The sequence below is a fragment of the Mus caroli genome, chromosome 12 (genome assembly GCF_900094665.2).
Source record: "Mus caroli chromosome 12, CAROLI_EIJ_v1.1, whole genome shotgun sequence".
In the NCBI taxonomy this organism is placed as follows: domain Eukaryota; kingdom Metazoa; phylum Chordata; class Mammalia; order Rodentia; family Muridae; genus Mus; species Mus caroli.
In genome coordinates, this window is record NC_034581.1 from 76211676 (window position 1) to 76229979 (window position 18304).

The following is an 18304-nucleotide window of genomic DNA, read 5'->3' on the forward strand; positions in this document are numbered from 1 at the left end:
GAGGCAGAGCTCACCGGGTGTCAGGCTCTCCATGAGCTCACTAGGCAGTCCTAGCTCATCCTCACCTCCACCCAGTACAATCACACAGGTGATGTTATAATTAGCCCTAGTCCACATTTGCAAAAACAAAGCCACACAGGCTACGTCCTCCGTACAAGGTCCTCAGCTAGCAGAGCCAGAGGGAATACAAAGTCAGACTCAGCTACAGCTCATGTGAGTCATCTCCACAGGAAAAGGGGGTTCACAGCTCTAAGACGGGGCTCTAAGAAAAACAGCAAATTTGAAGAATGTCCCTGTGTGGAGCACACAGGGAAAACACACAGGACTGGACTCTGTCTGCAGTGCCCACAACCACGAACACTTCTGGGGGAGCCTGTAGATTCTGTGCCACAGACTTGGGGAGCACTGTATGACACAGAACTGTCACACACATGGAAGGAAAACAGCCAAACACACTACCCTTCCCCTTCAGAATAAGACCACAAAAACAGTGAAAGCAACAGAGCTTCAGCCACCCTGGCTATTTCCAAGTCTTCAGAGACTGTAGAACCGCTCTATACGGGACTGCCAGAGGTGAAAATAGGTGAGACTGCCAGATGTGAAAACAGGCCTTCTCTTGGACCTCAGCAGTAGACTACAGCAGCAAAGACCCTGCCTTTGTCCTGGAGTGAAAGTAATAATCAGATGAGGGTCCAGCAGAGCCAGAAAGTGGCCAGCCATCCCACTCCATCAGACCAAAGGTCCTAACAGACAAGACCTGAGTGACCAAGAACTCAGGTTAAGGCTGAGTCCAGAAGAAACAAGAATCATGGGCTCTTCCCCAAGAGGACCTTGCACCATCACCAGGAGGCAGTGAGAGCTAGCACTTCCCGCGGCTTCTGAGAAAACAAACCTTCTTGTGCCTATATGATGCGAAACTACGTCCTGGGTCCAACTACAGGCTGAGTCAGCCTAAAAGGAGCACAGATGGGGGCGAGTTTCTCCTACTACTTGGGGGGTGGGGGGGAAGAACACTTTACTGAGCATGGTGCCTGTGCTGGGTTCAGCCATCATATTCCACAGGGCTACTGTCTTCTACATTGCCCACAGTTTAGAGGTAAGATTCCTGGACCGTATCAGTACTTACGTTTGCTACACATTCATGCCGCAGTCCATCCTCAAGAGAACATAGAGCAGGAACTCAAAGCAGGGACCTGAAGGCAGGGGCTGAGGCTGAGACCACGGAGAAGCAGCGCTTACCGGCTTGTTCTACACTCAGTTTACTCAGCCTGCTTTCCTACATAACCCGGAACCGCCTGCCCAGGGCTGGCACCCCGAACACCAGTCATTAATTAAGAAAATGCTCACAGATGTGCCTAAGGGCCAATCTGTTGGAGGCATTTTCTAAATTGAAATTCCCTCTTCCCAAACAGCCCTGGCTTGTGTCAAGCTGACAAAAAAAAAAAAAAATTAATCAAGATAATTCCAAATCTGCTGGACTCCCAAGCCACTGTTCTTCCCATCAGAACCTCCATCTCCCACAAAGAAAGTAAAACCTGGGGAGGCAGGAAAAGGAAGGAAGCCACACATCAGCTTATAATACATCTAACTCCTGTTAATCGCACAGTGCCCCGCACAGGGCCCCAGATCCTCCAGAAATGATGGTGATGAGAATACAGAAAAACACATTAAAACATGTGTACGATCCTAAGCCCAGTCGGGGAAGGCCTGAGTTGATTCAGAGTGCAAGAGGCAAATGTAAATCACGGCAGGAGCCAACCTGAGCTACCGACGGCCCTTGCTTTGCTCCAAGGACAGAAGTGGCAGTCAACTCACTGCGTCCTGCTTTTAGGATGACTACTGTCCTTGGTCTGTTGTAAATCCCACCATGATTCATGTGACCAGAGCATCTTCTGCCTCAGCCAGGCCATCTGTCACAGCCTGAGCAGCAATGGGGACAGAGGAGCAGATGCGGGCTCCTGTCAACTGTTTATCTATTAAACTATTCAGCAAAGGAGACCCAAACCCTGCTAAGGAGTAGGGTACACTGCAGACTGCTGTGTGAATGCTGATAAACCACATAGTCACTACCTGCTCCCACAACACTGACATTCACTCTAATCCTGAGAAGGACCTCAGACACTATCTCAGCCAAACCTCTCAGGTTACAGAGGAGTTTGAGGTCTCCAGGTACATGGCAAGATGCATTCAACACGTACCTGGCCTGTTAGCTCAAGGATGCTACTGGCACTCACATCCCCTCCACTGTCCCAGGCCACCTCTAAAACAGATGCCAAATTTAAGGTCTCTCTAAATAATGATTACTTGTGACCATCTATGATACTTGTATTAATAAAACCTAAACCTTCTCGGCCTAAAACTACACAGGTTCCAAAGTAAATCGGTCCTATTTTAACAATCCTAACTTAGTGGGAAGAACAGAGTATATTTCTGCAGGAAAATCACTTCCAGAGTCCCACTGGAGGCTCCATGTAATCCCTGGGCCTATGGTAGAGGCTCTATTTTTCTGATTGCACCAGACAGATGATCTCATGGCTTTGTGTCCACAAGCAACAGTGAACTAACTACATCACAGAGAGAATACGCTGAAGCACCAAGTTACGGATTGGAAATTACTCAGGAGATGTGAAGGAAAGGAGAGAAAGGGGCAGGCTCTTTTCTTATAATCAATCTTGACCTTGAGCGACGACAAGCCCATAGGTCATTAGAAAATGGCGGTCACTATTACTGCTTGTTCTATTTATAGAGAATGTAGGGATGGGATGGAAATAGTATCTTTACCACTCAAGGCAGTATGGCTTAAATCTGAAGACAGAGAGGCAAGGGAAAGAGTTTTAAAAGTCCCTGGAAATCAGAGTCTCCAATAGATGCCCAGAAATCCCTCCCACCATCCTCCTCACAAGGCCACCTTCCGCCCCACCTCCATTGCAGGCTTTACTAGTGCCTAACTGATGCCCAACACCTAAAACTACTCCCTGCTCCTCTGTGAAATCTGCAAAGAAGCCTCTCGAGAATGAACCAGAAAAGGAAAGCAAGCAGGGTTCTAGAGGGCGAGGGTCCCAAGAGTTCAATGTCCCCACTGAGGCCCCATTGGCCTCAGCTCTGTTGGTCACAGTTAAGGACTAAAGAATCCAAAGGGATTGCCATTGGCACCACTCAACTTCCCAAGCTACAACCTCTCATGGGTATGGGGGTCTCTCCTTCCAGAACCTTCTCACACCCACCCCCTCCCCTCCACTTTCTAGTCAACTGCTCTTTCCTCCTCAGATCACTTTCCTGAGGAAAAGGTGCCCAGGAAATCCCACAATGCCCCTGTTGAGGCATGCGTCTGGATCATCTTTCTCATTGTACCCACCGCCCTTCTTGTCACCGACTAGCGTTGACTTTAAACTTTTGTGTGAGTTTGGTTTAATCAAGGTCCTTCTCTCTGCCCCCACAGGGAACTCCTTGAGGGCAGAGCCTAAGCCTATGTTCCTGCTTCCTATTATATCCCTAACACCCGAAGAAAGCCGGGGCCTACAGGTGAGGCTCAGTGGTAAAGTACTACCCAAGGTCTTGGGTTCAGTCTCCAGAGCTACCAAAGCAAAAAAGGAGGGAGACAGGGAGGAGGCTGGAAGGACTGGGAAGCAGGGAAGCAGGCAGCTCTGTGGAGGAGAGAGTCAGGAAGGACTGGGCCACTGGCCACACTGCTTTCTTCTGCACAGTCATGTTCACCTGGCGTGCCACTCGCTTCACGTGGCTTTATTTGATTACATACCTAGTTTGGCTGCAGAAAGTACCTCCCATCGACCAAACACAATACCCTGGAATATGCCTGGTAGCCACTAGCTAAACTTCAATATAATCCCCTGTGACCAAAAGACAAGTCCAAGTTTTCTTACTGTTTGTATACTTTTTCCCAGTAAAATCATAAAAATCTGGTTATTTTCTGACTCCTTCAAAGAGGGTTCAGTGTAGCAATGAACCCCAATGAGAGGAACAGAGAGAGGTCCCCAGGCACATGCGCGCAGTGGCACTGAGGCACCTCAGTGTGGATGTGCTCTTTTGCTTTAAGATTTATTATGTATTTGTATGTATTCCATGTGTGTATATGTATGTGCACACACGTGTGCACACCCCCTATGCAGAGAAAGAGCAAAGACAAAGTGCACAAGTCAGCTCCTTCTTTTTCCTACCTTTACATGGTAGAACTCAGGTTAGGCTTGGGTCACCAGAACATTTACATGCTAAGCTATCTTGCCTGCATGTATATACATTCTTGAGGCAAATCCCCTATACAAGGGGTACCTGCCCACCTCTCCAAGAAGACGAGGAGCTGGTCTCTGCACATGGCACTTTGCTGCATCCCATAGCCACTCCCAAGAGAGTGTGTGGTTTCTTATTTACTCAGCTACAGAAATTCTGCTTTGTTTGATTTTGGTTTTTTCAAGACACAGTTTCTCTGTGTAGCCTTGGCTGTCCTGGAATTCTCTCTAGTAAACTAGGCTGGCCTTAAACTCAGAGATCCACTTGCTTCTCCCCCCGCCCCCCCCCCAAGTGCTGGGATTAAAGGCATGTGCCACCATCACCAGGCATTTAGTCCCCATCCTCTTACAGGCAAGTGTGAGGCCACACTGACCCTGTCCAGGGTGCCAGTGCCTTACCTGCTCCATCTACAGGTTCGAATGTTACCTATCAGAAGTATAGGAAAATGCTGGAGTCAAGTCTAGTGGATCTGCCAGCAAACTCTCAGCCATAGAAAGTCCTACCCAAATTCAGGCAGAGACTTCGGCTAATGTCTAGCCCAGGTATACTCCAGGGTGAGGCCACGGAGAAGACAGCTGTTGAGTTCCCATGCTGCAAGAAAACTCTTCCGCTTCCTGAGCTTATGAACTCTAAGAGAAGCAATATGAAACACACATGAACACAGGAGTGTGTGTGTGTGTGTGTGTGTGTGTGTGTATGTAGGGACTTTGAATTACTTACCAAGCCCCTCATACTGTCAGCCCTGTTTGCATTGTGTAATTTGACTGGCTTCTTCTCTTGCAACTCAAAGTCCATGCACACAGCCCCAATCCTGTGTTCATTTGTGTCTCTGTGTCTGTCTCTCTGTTTCTGTGTGTGTGTGTGTCTGTCTGTCTGTCTGTCTGTCTCTCTGGGAGTCATTTCTCTCCTTTCACCATGTGGGTCCCAGGACTTGAACTCAGATCATCAAGTGTTGGAGCAGGTGTCACTACCTGCTGGACCACCTCACCAGCCACGCCCTCTAGCTTACTTCTTATGGTACCAGTCGACTGTGATTTTGCTGAATGCCTTCATGCCAAATCACCTACCATGCAAATCCTCGCACCCATCTGCCTACCCCCAAAAGACAGGGCGTCCTTTAACAGATCACTGTTCTCTGGTACCTCTGGTAACAAGTAGCTGGTCTTCCCCAGTGACACAGACCCACGGTTATAGCCAGCGGCTTTTTACAAGTACTAGAAGCACAAGCCATTAACTTGAAAAGACGTCTGTCTCCCATCTCAGGGCCCGGCTAACTTCCTTGACATGATACTAAACAGCTAAGATAAGGGGTGTTTCCTATACAAAACCTCCATGGTGAAGGCTGCTGGATGCTGTTTCCATAACCTATGCTCATCTGTGCTAACAGAGCCTGATTATTAGTGGGCAACCGTTCTATTTCCAAGCCCCTTCTTCAGCTAGCACATTCTGGCCAATTCATGTAAGAAAGTGGGTTTAACAAGGGCCTCTGGGAAGCTACTGGGCTTGGACTCAGCTGAGGGAGGCAGATTTTTTTGTGCTTCCGCCTTTCCTCCTCCTTCGGGCCTGTATCTGGATCAAATAATGGATGCCCTTCATGGCTATCTTGGACCAGAGCAGCCAGAGAGGATGGAAGCCAGGTGCTGGCATGGTACCAATAAGAAATAGGAGCCTGGAGCTCTGCACGCACTGTGCAGCTGCCCTGGAATCCTCAGACTTCTTTTCAAAGGCAAGTGAGGGTGTCTCTCAGTTGCTGTCATTCAGAGCCCAACCTACACCCAATGCCAATTACATACCAGCAAAGAATACTCTACCCCAGACACATCCCACTGCCAGTGATGGCAAGTGACTGAAACAGGTGACCAAGACAGTAAAACATCCTAGTCAGCCACCTTCTCCTGAGACTTCCTAACACTGTGATGGCTCCCACACAGACAGCCACAGTCTGCTCTTGAGTAGATCAAACTCAGCTAACATACACTTTCTGGTATTCTGGTCATGTGAGCATGACCAAAAACCTAACCTTCTGCAACCCTTAGCAAAAGAAAACAGAAGAGTGCCCCCATGTCTACAGAACAAGCGGTCACAATTCCCAAGATGGCGGCAATGAGAAAAATGGTGGCGTCCCATTTCTGAAAGGACTGCAGTTGGGGGTTGGGGGGACAATGATGTTGCCACTGGCTCATGATGCAACACCACCCACACAACTCCTGCTCACGTCTAAGATCTTCAGCCTATACCGACATCAGCACCAACAGGGAGATACCATGTTCTGCCTTGACAAAGTCCTTTAAAATACTACTACATAGAAGCCCACTCCTTCCCTGAGAGCTCTCCACTTTCAAGGACAAACAGAACCAGAGCCCTGGCTTCTGGAAAGCAGACATGCAGTCTCCTGCCCTCTCATGCAAACAGCCTGACTTATTAGCAAGGCAAGGTCTCCTTCCCAAGAGGCTGTATTCACAACAGTAACTGTGTAGAAGGTAAAACCTTATACGTCTAGCTTCAGATCATGGTCAAAGTTTAAACTTGACCAAAAAAAAATGTAAACTTTTACACTTCCACCATCCTGGCCCAGATTTCTCCGTGGGACAAATTTTATAGCACTACTGCGCCCTGCCTAGCTCTCTCAGCATGGTAAGGATGTGAGAGAAGTTAACGAGAACTCAGTCTCTACACCACATTTTCTACCAATGCATCTGTTGCCTCTTATCCCGCCACGCAAAGCAACCAACCTCTGGGCTGAAATCAATCATCAAAAGTTTCAATTTGGGCTGGTGAGATGGCTCAGCGGTTAAGAGCACCAACTACACTTCCAAAGGTCCTGAGTTCAAATTCCAGCAACCACGTGGTGGCTCACAACCATCCATAACAAAAAAAAAAAAAAAAAAAAAAAATCTGATGCCCTCTTCTGGAGTGTCTGAAGACAGCTACAGTGTACACACATATAATAAATGAATAAATAAGTCTTAAAAAAAAGTTTCAATTTGGTTGATGTATTTAAAGAACAAAATTTTGGAGAAGGGATGATAAAAACATAAAATCACAGCAAAAAGATAGGGAGAAATGAGATTTTACCTCATATAAATGAAATCTTTCACACTCACCATTGGAATCTATACCTAATTGTTCATATTCTCAGAAAAGAAAGTTTTCTATTATTAAGGAGGAAGAGAGTACAGACCAAAAGGATAAAGAAAATAAAGGCCATTTTAAAGCAATTGCAAAGTATCTCTCTCTCAGTCTCTCAGTCTCTCTCAGTCTCTCTCTCTCTCTCTCTCTCTCTATATATATATATATATATATATATATATATATATATACACACACACACACACACACACACACACACGTACACACACTTCTTAAATGTCTGGTAGAATAGGCCAAATGACACACCTGTCCTCAGCTGAGCAGTGGTACATACACCTTTAATGCCAGCACGCTGAAGGGAGAGGCAGGCTGATCTTGAGGTCAGTCTGGGCTACAAAGCAAGTCCTAGGACAGTCAGGGCTACACAGAGAAGAGAAACCCTGTCGAAAGAAAGAAAGAAAGAAAGAAAGAAAGAAAGAAAGAAAGAAAGAAGAGAAGAGAAGAGAAGAGAAGAGAAGAGAAGAGAAGAGAAGAGAAGAAGGGAGGGAGGGAGGGAAGGAGGGAGAAAGAGAGGAAGGGAAGAAGAAAAGAAGAAAGGAAGGAAAGAAGAAAGAAAGAAAGAAAGAAAGAAAGAAAGAAAGAAAGAAAGAAAGAAAGAGAAAAGGAAAGGAAAGGAAAGGAAAGGAAAGGAAAGGAAAGGAAAGGAAAGGAAAGGAAAGGAAAGAAAAGAAAAGAAAAGAAAAGAAAAGAAAAGAAAAGAAAAGAAAAGAAAAGAAAAGAAAAGAAGTACCCATTCTCACTAAGGAAAAGAATTAAAAATACTTGCCTCTCTTCTTTTGCATTTTCTACAAAAAGTCTACATAGACAATTACAAATGCATTTTGGAAAGCAGACTCACAACAGCGCCCACAGATGAAAGTTAAAGTCTGAAGAACTTCTGGACTCAAAGTAGACAGATACAGAGAGCAGCCCCAAGGGCCTAAGTCACACACACACAAACCCACGTCCTTCACCCGAAACACCCTTCTCTCAGGGTCCTCAAAATAATCTTAAACACACACCTTTAATCACTTGGGTCCTCTCAGCAGTTAGTTTGGACAAGCGAGAGCACCAGGAAGTACATCCCTAGCTGTTCTGCCAGCCCACGTGTAAGACGAGAAGTGTCTACCAACTCACCATTTAATTATACCTAACACCGACTTTACAGCCCAGTTTATGGATTCCATGTATTTAATACACAGTTACTTCTCCATTCCCTGCAATTACATACTAGTTATAGAATTCATTAATAGCAGCCCTGAGCTAACAGGAGGTCTAAAGCACTAGGCAGGTCATGCTCTCCATGGGGTCCCAGGTAAGCACACAGCCCTTCTCCCAGTGCTCTGTCTCCAGTGAGCTGAGGTGTGGGGGTAAAACGAGAGGCCTACCTTCTCCACTGCTCCAGAAAATGGGTATCTGCTTTTGGTGATTACACATACATTTCCCACACGTAGGAAATACATCTATCAGACTCATACACTGACGACTCCGCCCACTTATGCAGTTCACAGTTACCCCGACCGCTCAAGTGTCTCATTTCTCTTTCCCCACGTCGCCACTCAACAATGGTCAAACGTATTGATGCAAGGCTCCACCGGGAATCCATGACCACCCCTACCAAAGCCTCAGCCAGGGGCTGTGGCTGTTCTTCACAGCCCAGCCCAGCTCTCTATACGTACTGTTGCTGGACTTAAGGTCTCGGTGGATGATGGGTACGATCGCCTCATCATGTAGATAGTTCATCCCTCTGGCGATCTGCACGGCCCAGTTCACCAGGATGTCCGGGGGAATCCTCTTCCCAGACAATACTCTGTTCAGAGGCCCTCCACGAGCAAACTCCATGACCAAGCAGAGGTTGGGTTCCTTCAGGCACACCCCTCTGAGTGCAATGATGTTCGGGTGCTTCAGCATGGCAAAGAGCTTGGCCTCTTGGCGAACGTTCTCTATGGTCTGGCTGATGTCCTCATCAGGGTCGTGACGAGCTGCCTTTACGGCCACCTCATCGCCCACCCAGAAAGCTCGGTAAACTTTCCCAAAGCCCCCAATGCCGATGATCTCCTCCAGGGTTAGCTCCGCAAAATCAATCTCTAACACTGAAAGAAGAAAACAGAGCGTCAGCAATCTACTTGGGACACCATAAAACTGAGCATGCTTCCCCCGGATGGGCAGACAAGCCAAGGTAGGTAAACGGGACCTCCCTGGCTCCCCACTACTAAAGTAAACTCCACAGAAGTAGAGACTGTGGTTAACTTCATGTGCATTATTCTTAGTGATTAGCAAACAGCAGACACTCCATGGGTCTATAAAGTAGAGCCTATTTGGATTATCCTGGAATCTTGTACCAGGGCTACCCCACTTGAATTCTAGGGAATACTAGGACAACCATTTTTGAAAATTGCTTAGGTTCATTTGTTCTTGGGGGTAAAGAAACAACAACCCAAGGGGAAGCACACACCGCAGCTACAGGCCGGTGTGCAAACAGCGTCCACAGAAACATGATCAGTGGCTAAGGAAGGGTACTAACGCCCTCAGCAGGATGGGGGGCGGAGGGGTGATAAGTGGAAAACGGACATGTGAGAAGGGCCCTAGAGAAGAATAGAGGGGAATCTTATCTGACAATGAAAGGGATGGGGTGAAGGACAATCTAGGCAGAAAGAAAGGTGTGAGAAGTGGCATGGACGTCAGGGCACATGACACCTGAAGGCCATCAGGAAGCCCACAGTCGCTGGACTGCATGCACGGGATAAGAGATGAGACCTGTGACCAGGTGGTAATAACTTGTGAGCAATTCTGAAGGGCTTAAAGTTACCCTATAAGCGACAGAGGCCATTTATGTACCCTTTAGAAGGGGAGTTGTGTAGTTTAGAAAGGAACAAAGTTCAGACCAGTGATTCCCAACCTTGTCAATGCTATGACCCTTTAATGCAGACTAACCCCCAATCATAAAATTATTTTCACTGCTACTTCATAACTGTAATTTTGCTATTGTTATGAATTGCAATGCAACTAGCTGATATGCAGCATATCTGATATGTGACTCCCGTGAAAGGCCATTCAACCCCCCAAAGGGATCAAGACTCATAGGTTAAGAATTGCTGGTCTGAAGCAAAGAGCTACTAAGGGACAGAGATGCAGCTCAGTCACTAAAGCCTAGCATGCATGAAGCTCAGGGTTTAATCCACAGCACTTCATAAAACAGTATGGTGGTACACGCCGATAATCTTACACTAAGGAGACGGAGACAGGAGAATCGTAAGTTCAAGGTCAACCTAAGTTCCAAAGCAAGTTTGAAGACAGCCTGGTCTAAATGGAGACCCCCGTCTCAAAAGAAAGAACCACTAAGGAGGCCCTTACAGTGATCCAAGCCTGCACCGCCTCAGATGTACCTAACATGAAAAGAACTTAGTCAACATGAAAGGCTCCCAGAACTTGGTTCTACCAGGGTCCGGTTCCCGAGAAGTAGAGGAAAGGAGCCTTGTGGGGAACATCTCACTCCAGTGTACCTCAGTGCCTCAGGTGCCCTGACAGTCACCTCAGCCTTCACTCTGCTGCTGAGAGCAAGAAACTGAGCCTGGGGTATCTGGTATACCCTCAGCAGCATTTGCAAAAACCACTCACAGAGAGACGACAGTGGCTACAAGTGATTCTAGCTCTCAGGCTAGACAGGATGTTAAGAGCACAGTGCTGATTCATGTGTCTCTCCTAAAACCCTGCTCTCTGTTCCCCTTTGACTGATTAGATTTAAAGCCAATTTCATAGAGAAACTTCTCCTAACCTCAAGACCAAATGAGGGCAAGCTCCCATCAAACACCTTAGCAGCTAACTCCAAGACTCACAGAGGTTATCTATCACTCATTCACTGCCTATCACCTGTGACACCATGACAACCACAGAATGGAGATTCTGTCTGCCGCCACCACTGTGCTCGAGGTGCCTAATATTTAGTGGGTGACCAGCAAAAGGAATATACCTCAGTAAGGAATAATCAAATTTAGATCTGTTTAAAAGGAGTGGGTAGGCCTTCTGGAAGAGAGAGTAACACACTATCAGGAAAAGGAAGGAAGGAAGGAAGGAAGGAAGGAAGGAAGGAAGGAAGGAAGAAAGACAGGCAGGCAAGCAAACCTAAGAAAACAGAGATGTATTTCTAGATTTTGGCAAGAACAAACTGGATGGCTGTTCTTCCTTCTGGGCCAGCCCCATCACACCCTGCTCTTCATTTAGCTCCTGATGGGGGTCACATTTTTGTTCTTTTTTTTTTTTTTTTTTTGTTTTTTCGAGACAGGGTTTCTCTGTGTAGCCCTGGCTGTCCTGGCACTCACTTTGTAGACCAGGCTGGCCTCGAACTCAGAAATCCGCCTGCCTCTGCCTCCCCACATTTTTGTTCTTGCTTGACTACAGCACTTCCAATCTTCTCCAGGACTGGTCCTTGTTTGTATTTCACAACGGGACTGTCAATCTGTACCAAAGAAACGCTCAGGAAAATTCAGGTGAACTGTCTTCATGTACACAAGAAGCAGAGTCCATCTTGACTCCCAAAGTCCCATAAGGCTATGTAAACCCTGGAGGATGCAGTGCAGCTCAAAGGGCAGCAGGAAAGGCACACGCTTAGCATTTGCAAAGTCCTGGCTCTAGTCCCTGATATCATGAAATAAAGATGGCCTGGGGGGGGGGGGTTATTGTCTCTTGGAGGGGGAGGATCCTCCTAAAAAGCAAAGGCATGGGAGATGCTGTAGGACAGCAATCAGCACCCATCCCAATAGCACCCACCCTTCTAGCACCTCACCTTTTAGTACCAGAGAGGCTTGAAAGCTAAGAAACCACAAATCCCAGGATCCCTTGTGGCAAAAGGAAACACAGATTTGCAAAATAGAGATGGAAAACATTTTCTGGCTGCCTCTCCTGGCAAGTTGGCTGTCTGCAGTGGCATGGCACTGTCCAGTCACCAGCTCTGTAGCTGTGCAGCCTATTCTCCAGCCTGCAGACAAAACAGGATGTTCCTGAAGCTGCCATCTTCAACAGCGGCTCCAAAAGCTGGGCCTCGTCTGTGAGAACAATGCCAACTTCTTGGTGGCTCAGCTCTGCATTGCCCAGAACGCTCTTCATAAGAGCCTCTTCTCCAAGCCAACAAGTCTGTAAGCACCCAATTTCCTGTGCTGAATCCATTTCTTACTTAAAATAGCTTCAATGTTTCTGAGTCCTAAAAATGAATCCTGACTAATTACTAACTTTTGCCTGATGTCATCCACATGAATGAGAAAACATGCCCACAGTAAAGAGAAATTAGAAACCCCTTTGAAAAATACAGGTCTACTTGGTCTTTGGAGGCAAGGAATGTTCTTTTTACTGTTTTCTACCAGCCCTTACACAGATGAAAAGCTCCGAGCCTCTTCAATGAACTGTTTTGGTCACCCTATTTCTTCGACGAAGTCTTTGAACTATTTGACTATAATATTTCTTATACTCACTCTCTGTTTCTCAACTCTGAAGCATAGTGGTCAACACACAGTAAGGTTCCAATGTTTACCTAACTGCCTGAGGTTATAGAAGGCTCTGCAAGGACTCTGGTCTCGGTGCTGAAAAGGACAGCTCCTTCAGCAGCAGCTGTCCAGAGACAAAGGCTTGGACTCTGCAAGGACTTGGAGCAGAAGGGAAAGTGGTGACTTTCTCAGTGTAGAAGCTATGATCTCAGCTTTTTCCTGCTAAGTTAAGAAACATAACGAAGCCGGCCGACGAAACAGCTTTACCATAGACAGAACAACCTGGAAGGGGGAGCAACAACTTTCTTTTTCTCTCCCTGCTAAGAAGTCCTTTGGATGGGCTTGCAGGGACTAGACCTTCAGCCGCAAAGCAGAAAGCATGCAGCTCTCCTGTCCTTCTCTGCTCCAAACAAGACCTGGTTTTAAGCAAGAATCAGGTCAACTTGCATGCAGCACATTTTCTGAAAATGTTTCTGTGGTAGGCTATTTCCAGGAATATCATGTTGGAGTGAAGACGTTATTTCTTGCAGACTGTATGCTTGGGGCAGAGAGTTATATGCCAGGGCCATCCTGAGGGCTTGGGGACACGGGGATGATTTACTTTATTCATTTCCAAGTGTTATATAAAGACCCAGGCGTGTGATACTCAGCTGTAAGCCCAGCACTCAGGAGCTAGATGCAGGAGCATTACAAGTTCAACGGCAGCTTGGGATGCACTGAGTTCCTGTTTCAAAAAGTAAAGTAGATTAATAAAATACCTAGGCTAGGGAGATGGTTCAGTGGGTAAGAGAGCTTGCTGTGCATGCCTGAGGACCTGATTTTAGAGCCCCAGCACCCACAGGAAAAGTCTGACATGGCCAAAAGACCTGCAACCTCAGTGCTAGGGTAGGGGACAGAGATGGGAGGATCACTGGGATCTGAAAATCTCCAGACTCAGTGCGAGACCTTCACAAGGTGATAGCGCAGAGATCATTAGAGGACACCCAGCATCCTCCATGCACGCATGCATCTGTACAGACAATGGACACACACACACACACCATGCATATATATGTGAGTAAGTACAACACATATACACATACCATTCATCTATATATGGATATTACAAACACATGTACACACACACCATTCATATATATGAAAAAGCACAAACACATGTACATATACCATTCATATATATGAATATGAACAAACATATGTACACATACCATATATAATATATATATATAAATAAAAGCATAATATATGAACATACCATCCATATATATATATGAATATGTACAAACACATGGACACACACACCATTCACATATATATGAATATGTACAAACACATGTACACACACCATTCATATATATATGTATATATATATATGCACAAACACATGTACACACAAACACACAAGCCTTAGGCATATCTAAAAATACATCTTTACACTTGTAGGGAATTCAGGAAAAACAAATGTAAATTAAGTGACCTTAATTATGTGTTGCAAATAGACTAACACTAGAGTTGATGAAACATGTTAAGAGTTATGTATCGGGCCGGGCGTGGTGGCGCACGCCTTTAATCCCAGCACTCGGGATGTAGAGGCAGGCGGATTTCTGAGTTCGAGGCCAGCCTGGTCTACAGAGTGAGTTCCAGGACAGCCAGGGCTATACAGAGAAACCCTGTCTCGAAAAACNAAAAACCAAAAAAAAAAAAAAAAAAAAAAAAAAGAGTTATGTATCTCCATGGGTGACTAATTAGGAGTTTATATTTTTCACCTTGTATTTCAAAGGTAAAACCGAGTTTGAGAGATGAGAGGGCACCCAGGTTATATAGATTTGTCATCCATGGACAGCCAATCCCTGGTACCTACGGTGGGGGTTAAAAGTAGAATGTAAAATAGCTTAGGTATCATGAGAATATTTTTTTCTTTGACCAAAGATTAATTTCCCCTTCTATTCTGAATAAAGCTTGAAGCAAAAGTTTCACGTGAAAACAATACTATAAAACCAAGCCTGACTCTCTCTGCTTGACTAGACTTAGATATTCCATTCACAGTTCTGAACCTACCACAGGCTGTAAGCCCCAGAGGGGAAGTTCAAAAGGGCAGCTCTGGGGACGTGTTCCTGTCATCAGGCTTTTCTACTCCTAATCCCGGGGGACAAGCTTGTCAATCATCTTTGTTTTCTGAGTCACACAAACTCAACTGGTGGGAAGAGCAAGCAGGTGAGACACTCCTGCCTTCTCAAAGCACAGCTGCAATGCTATGGTTCCTTGACTAGCCTCACTCCTAGCCTCCCTTTACTCCTTCCATCCTTGATACTTAGTAGCTACCACTCAGCAACTACTGAGGAAAGAGCTTTGGACTGGAGTGGAGCTTTGTGAGCTCTCAAGCAGGCCAGTCACAAGTAAGCTGAAGTTAGAATACTCACCAGAGCTTTCCACGCCAAGCTCCTCAAGTGAATTCCTTCCAGAAGCACAGGATACTCCCATCTGGGATCCAGATTCAGGAATCCACTCTATCCACGGCACTGACATATAACAGCTAAGTCCTGGCCACATTACAGGGATTCATCTCTGAATGAAGCACACTGTTGACATGTCTGGCGCTCAGTGGAAAGGTTCTTTTAACCTAAGTCATGTTGGCTCCTGACTGCTATGACAGCCAGGAGCACAAGACACTGAGGAAACCACACAGGCTGTTCATGAACGTCATGTAACTTGTACATTCTCATGTTAGCTGTCCCTAAAACAGCATCACTGAACTCCACCCACTCTCAGCTGGAGGATGCTGTGGCCAGGTAATGGTACACGTCTTTAATCCCAGCGCTCGGAAGGCAGAGAGGCAGGTACATCTCTGAGTTTGAGGCCAGCCTGGTCTACAGAGTGAGTTCCAGGACAGCCAGTGCTAGGCGGAGATAACCCTTTCTCAGAAAACCAAAACTAAACAAACCAACACACTGTGTTTCCTAATATGTCAGATTATTCATGTCTTTCAACATATGGTCAAGCTCATCTCCAGCACTAATTCCAAACACCATGCCGGGCCCCTTCCTTGGTCTCTGTCTTACTAGCATTGCCAAAAATCTGTAGCACTCAAAAGCAATCTAAAGCGACTTGCCTGCCATTTGTGGGCATTATAAACATCAAAATGTATAAACAAGAAACTGAATGAAAGGGGATATAGCTAAGGAAAACTAAAGGCCTGAATCGCTTGCCAGTCAAAAGGCTAAAGGGAAAAGAAGAAAGCAAGAAGCTGTCTTTCTATCTCAAAATCATCTTAAAGTAATGTAATTGTTCATTAAAATAATTGTTCATGTAAAAATAAGTAACAGATAACTATCATAGATGAAAATTTAAAACTAAACACTCAAAGTTAGCCCTTTGTAATGGCTTCTTTTTTTTTTTTTAACCAAGTACATAAGACAAGGAACAAACCGCTACCATATATGTAAGAATGCCTTCTAACTGGAATTATGGAAATTCTTAAACGCTATAAACTGCACTTAGAGAGACTGCCATCTTCTAAACCAATCAAGAATATACAAGTGATTAAGAAATTACAACGGCAATTTAACTCGAAAGAAAGAAAGAAAGCTAGGAAGGAAGGAAGGAAAGAAGGGTGGGTGGGTTTTGTTAGGAGCATGGAACCGTTCCTGGGAAATTGATGAAAACCAGGACACAGGGAGAAAGGCCCTGGGAGGGAACCCTGGTCCTGGCCCCTGAGATTTGGCCAATGCCAAATATAGGCAAGGATCTAGGGTGGAAAAAAAAAAGTGTGTTGTGTGAACAGTATGGCTGTAAGGGACAAGGACTTAGCCACTGTACCTGCTGATCCTGAACTCCCACGAGGGACAGACATACTTTCTCCCTCTAATTACTTCTCCACTCATAACTTTGCCCCCTCCCCTTGCACACACCTTTCCTAACATATTATTCGGCAAGATTCCTCAGGGTACAACTTTGAGATACAGTACGAGAACCCAAGAAATCAACACGAGATTTCAAAGGCACCTGACTCTTGAGTTCACACACGCTTCCGGGACTTGTGAACCTGCCCAGGCAGGCGGGAGACACCTCCACTTCTCTCTAGACAAATACCTTTAAGAGGCGGAGACAAGCGACAGAAAAGGTCCGCCGGGTCCTTGATTAGGGAACTAAGGTTCCTGGTGACAGTAACCACCTGCTCTCCAAAACCCTTCCAGATCTGGAGGGGCACAGGGGGCGGGGGGCAGGGGGGAAGGGGTTAGGATGTAAGGAGACTCCTGCTAGGATTTCAAGAGTTGCTACTTGAGCGAGTCAGATGAAGGTGAAGAAGCCCAGTGTTGCAGGCAGGGCCTGCGAGTCTGGAGCTTCTGGGTAGCACCAGCTAAAGCCCCTGCAGCCAAAGTGCCCACCCATGCCCGGGCCAGTCGCTCCACACTCGGGACTGCTCTTCGCCCACCCTTAGGCCTCAGCCTCCCGTCCCCACCGGGCACCGGTGCCCGCCTTCTTACGCTGAATGGGCGGGTAGCAGCTGGGGTCCTCGGCGCCCGGCTGGCAGCGGCTGGAGAAGGCGCTGCGCGGGGTCACGTAGTTGCTGGGGAAGATGCCCACCCGCTGGTTCAACTGTCCGGTCCACCAGCCCTCATCGCCGGACACCTGCGAGTCCTTGGACAGCACCTCTACCACATCGCCCAGCCGCAGGGTCAGCTCGTCCTCGCCCGCCGCCTCGTACTCGAACACAGCCGTCCAGTAGGGCAGCGCGGCGTGAGATCCCAGCTCGGCCGCCGCCTCCTCCTCGTCCTCCTCCTCTTCGGCCCCAGCGCCCGTGGCATCGTCCCCCGGCGGGGCGGCAGTGGCGCTCGCCAGGCAGCCGAGAAGCGATCTGGAGGACTCCATGGAGCGGCTGGTCCATAGGGTGCGGGGCGGCCGCCCGCGGGTGCCGCCGCCGCCTATTGTTCATGCGGCTCGGCAGCGCTGGGGGCTCCGCGCCCCCGACGGCCGCCGCAGGTAGGGCCCGAGCAGGCTGGGCGCGCGAGAGTCGAGGACGCCCGGTGCGCACCGCGAGCGCGCACCGCGGACAGGGGCGCGGCGCAGTCCCCGCCGCCTGGCGCCCCCGCGGGCGGCCTCGCCCCTCGGCGGCTCCCACCTGCTCGTGCCGCCCGTGCCCGCCGCCCGCTGGCCGCTCCCTCCCCTCCCCGCCCCGTGCGCCCCGCCTCCCGCACGCCCGGGACCACCTGACGCGAGCCTGGCTCCGCCCCAGCCCTGCGGACCCGGGGGCGGGGCCTCCAGGATGGGCCCGCCTCCACAGCCAACCCATCCTCCCATTGGCCCGCCGCGGCTGTCCGTCTCCTGAGGGTGGCTGAGACCTCATTGGGTGGCTCCCGAAGGTGAGACCCAGCGTGCGTTCGGACTGTCCGAGCGGGCTGCGGAGCCCTCTGTCTTTTGTCTGCGCTGTTTGGTTCTACAGGCTGCGCCAATTC

The 18304-nt window shown here is 47.7% G+C and overlaps 1 protein-coding gene across 2 annotated transcripts in view; it reads right to left on the minus strand.

Moving 5' to 3' along the window:
* Map3k9 (mitogen-activated protein kinase kinase kinase 9) overlaps window positions 1-18021 on the minus strand; it is a 73303-nt gene extending 55282 nt beyond the window's left edge. Inside the window, exons 1-2 of one of the 2 annotated variants that reach the window (XM_021179172.2) lie at window positions 17336-18016; window positions 9054-9467 (exon numbers count right to left, since the gene is read on the minus strand). In XM_021179172.2, the coding sequence (XP_021034831.1) occupies window positions 9054-9467; window positions 17336-17720 (799 nt within the window). In that variant the 5' untranslated portion in view covers window positions 17721-18016. Of the gene's footprint in view, window positions 1-9053; window positions 9468-17335 lie in introns of both variants that reach the window. The other variant, XM_021179173.1, reaches the window with a different exon arrangement.
* Window positions 18022-18304: the final 283 nt, after the last annotated feature.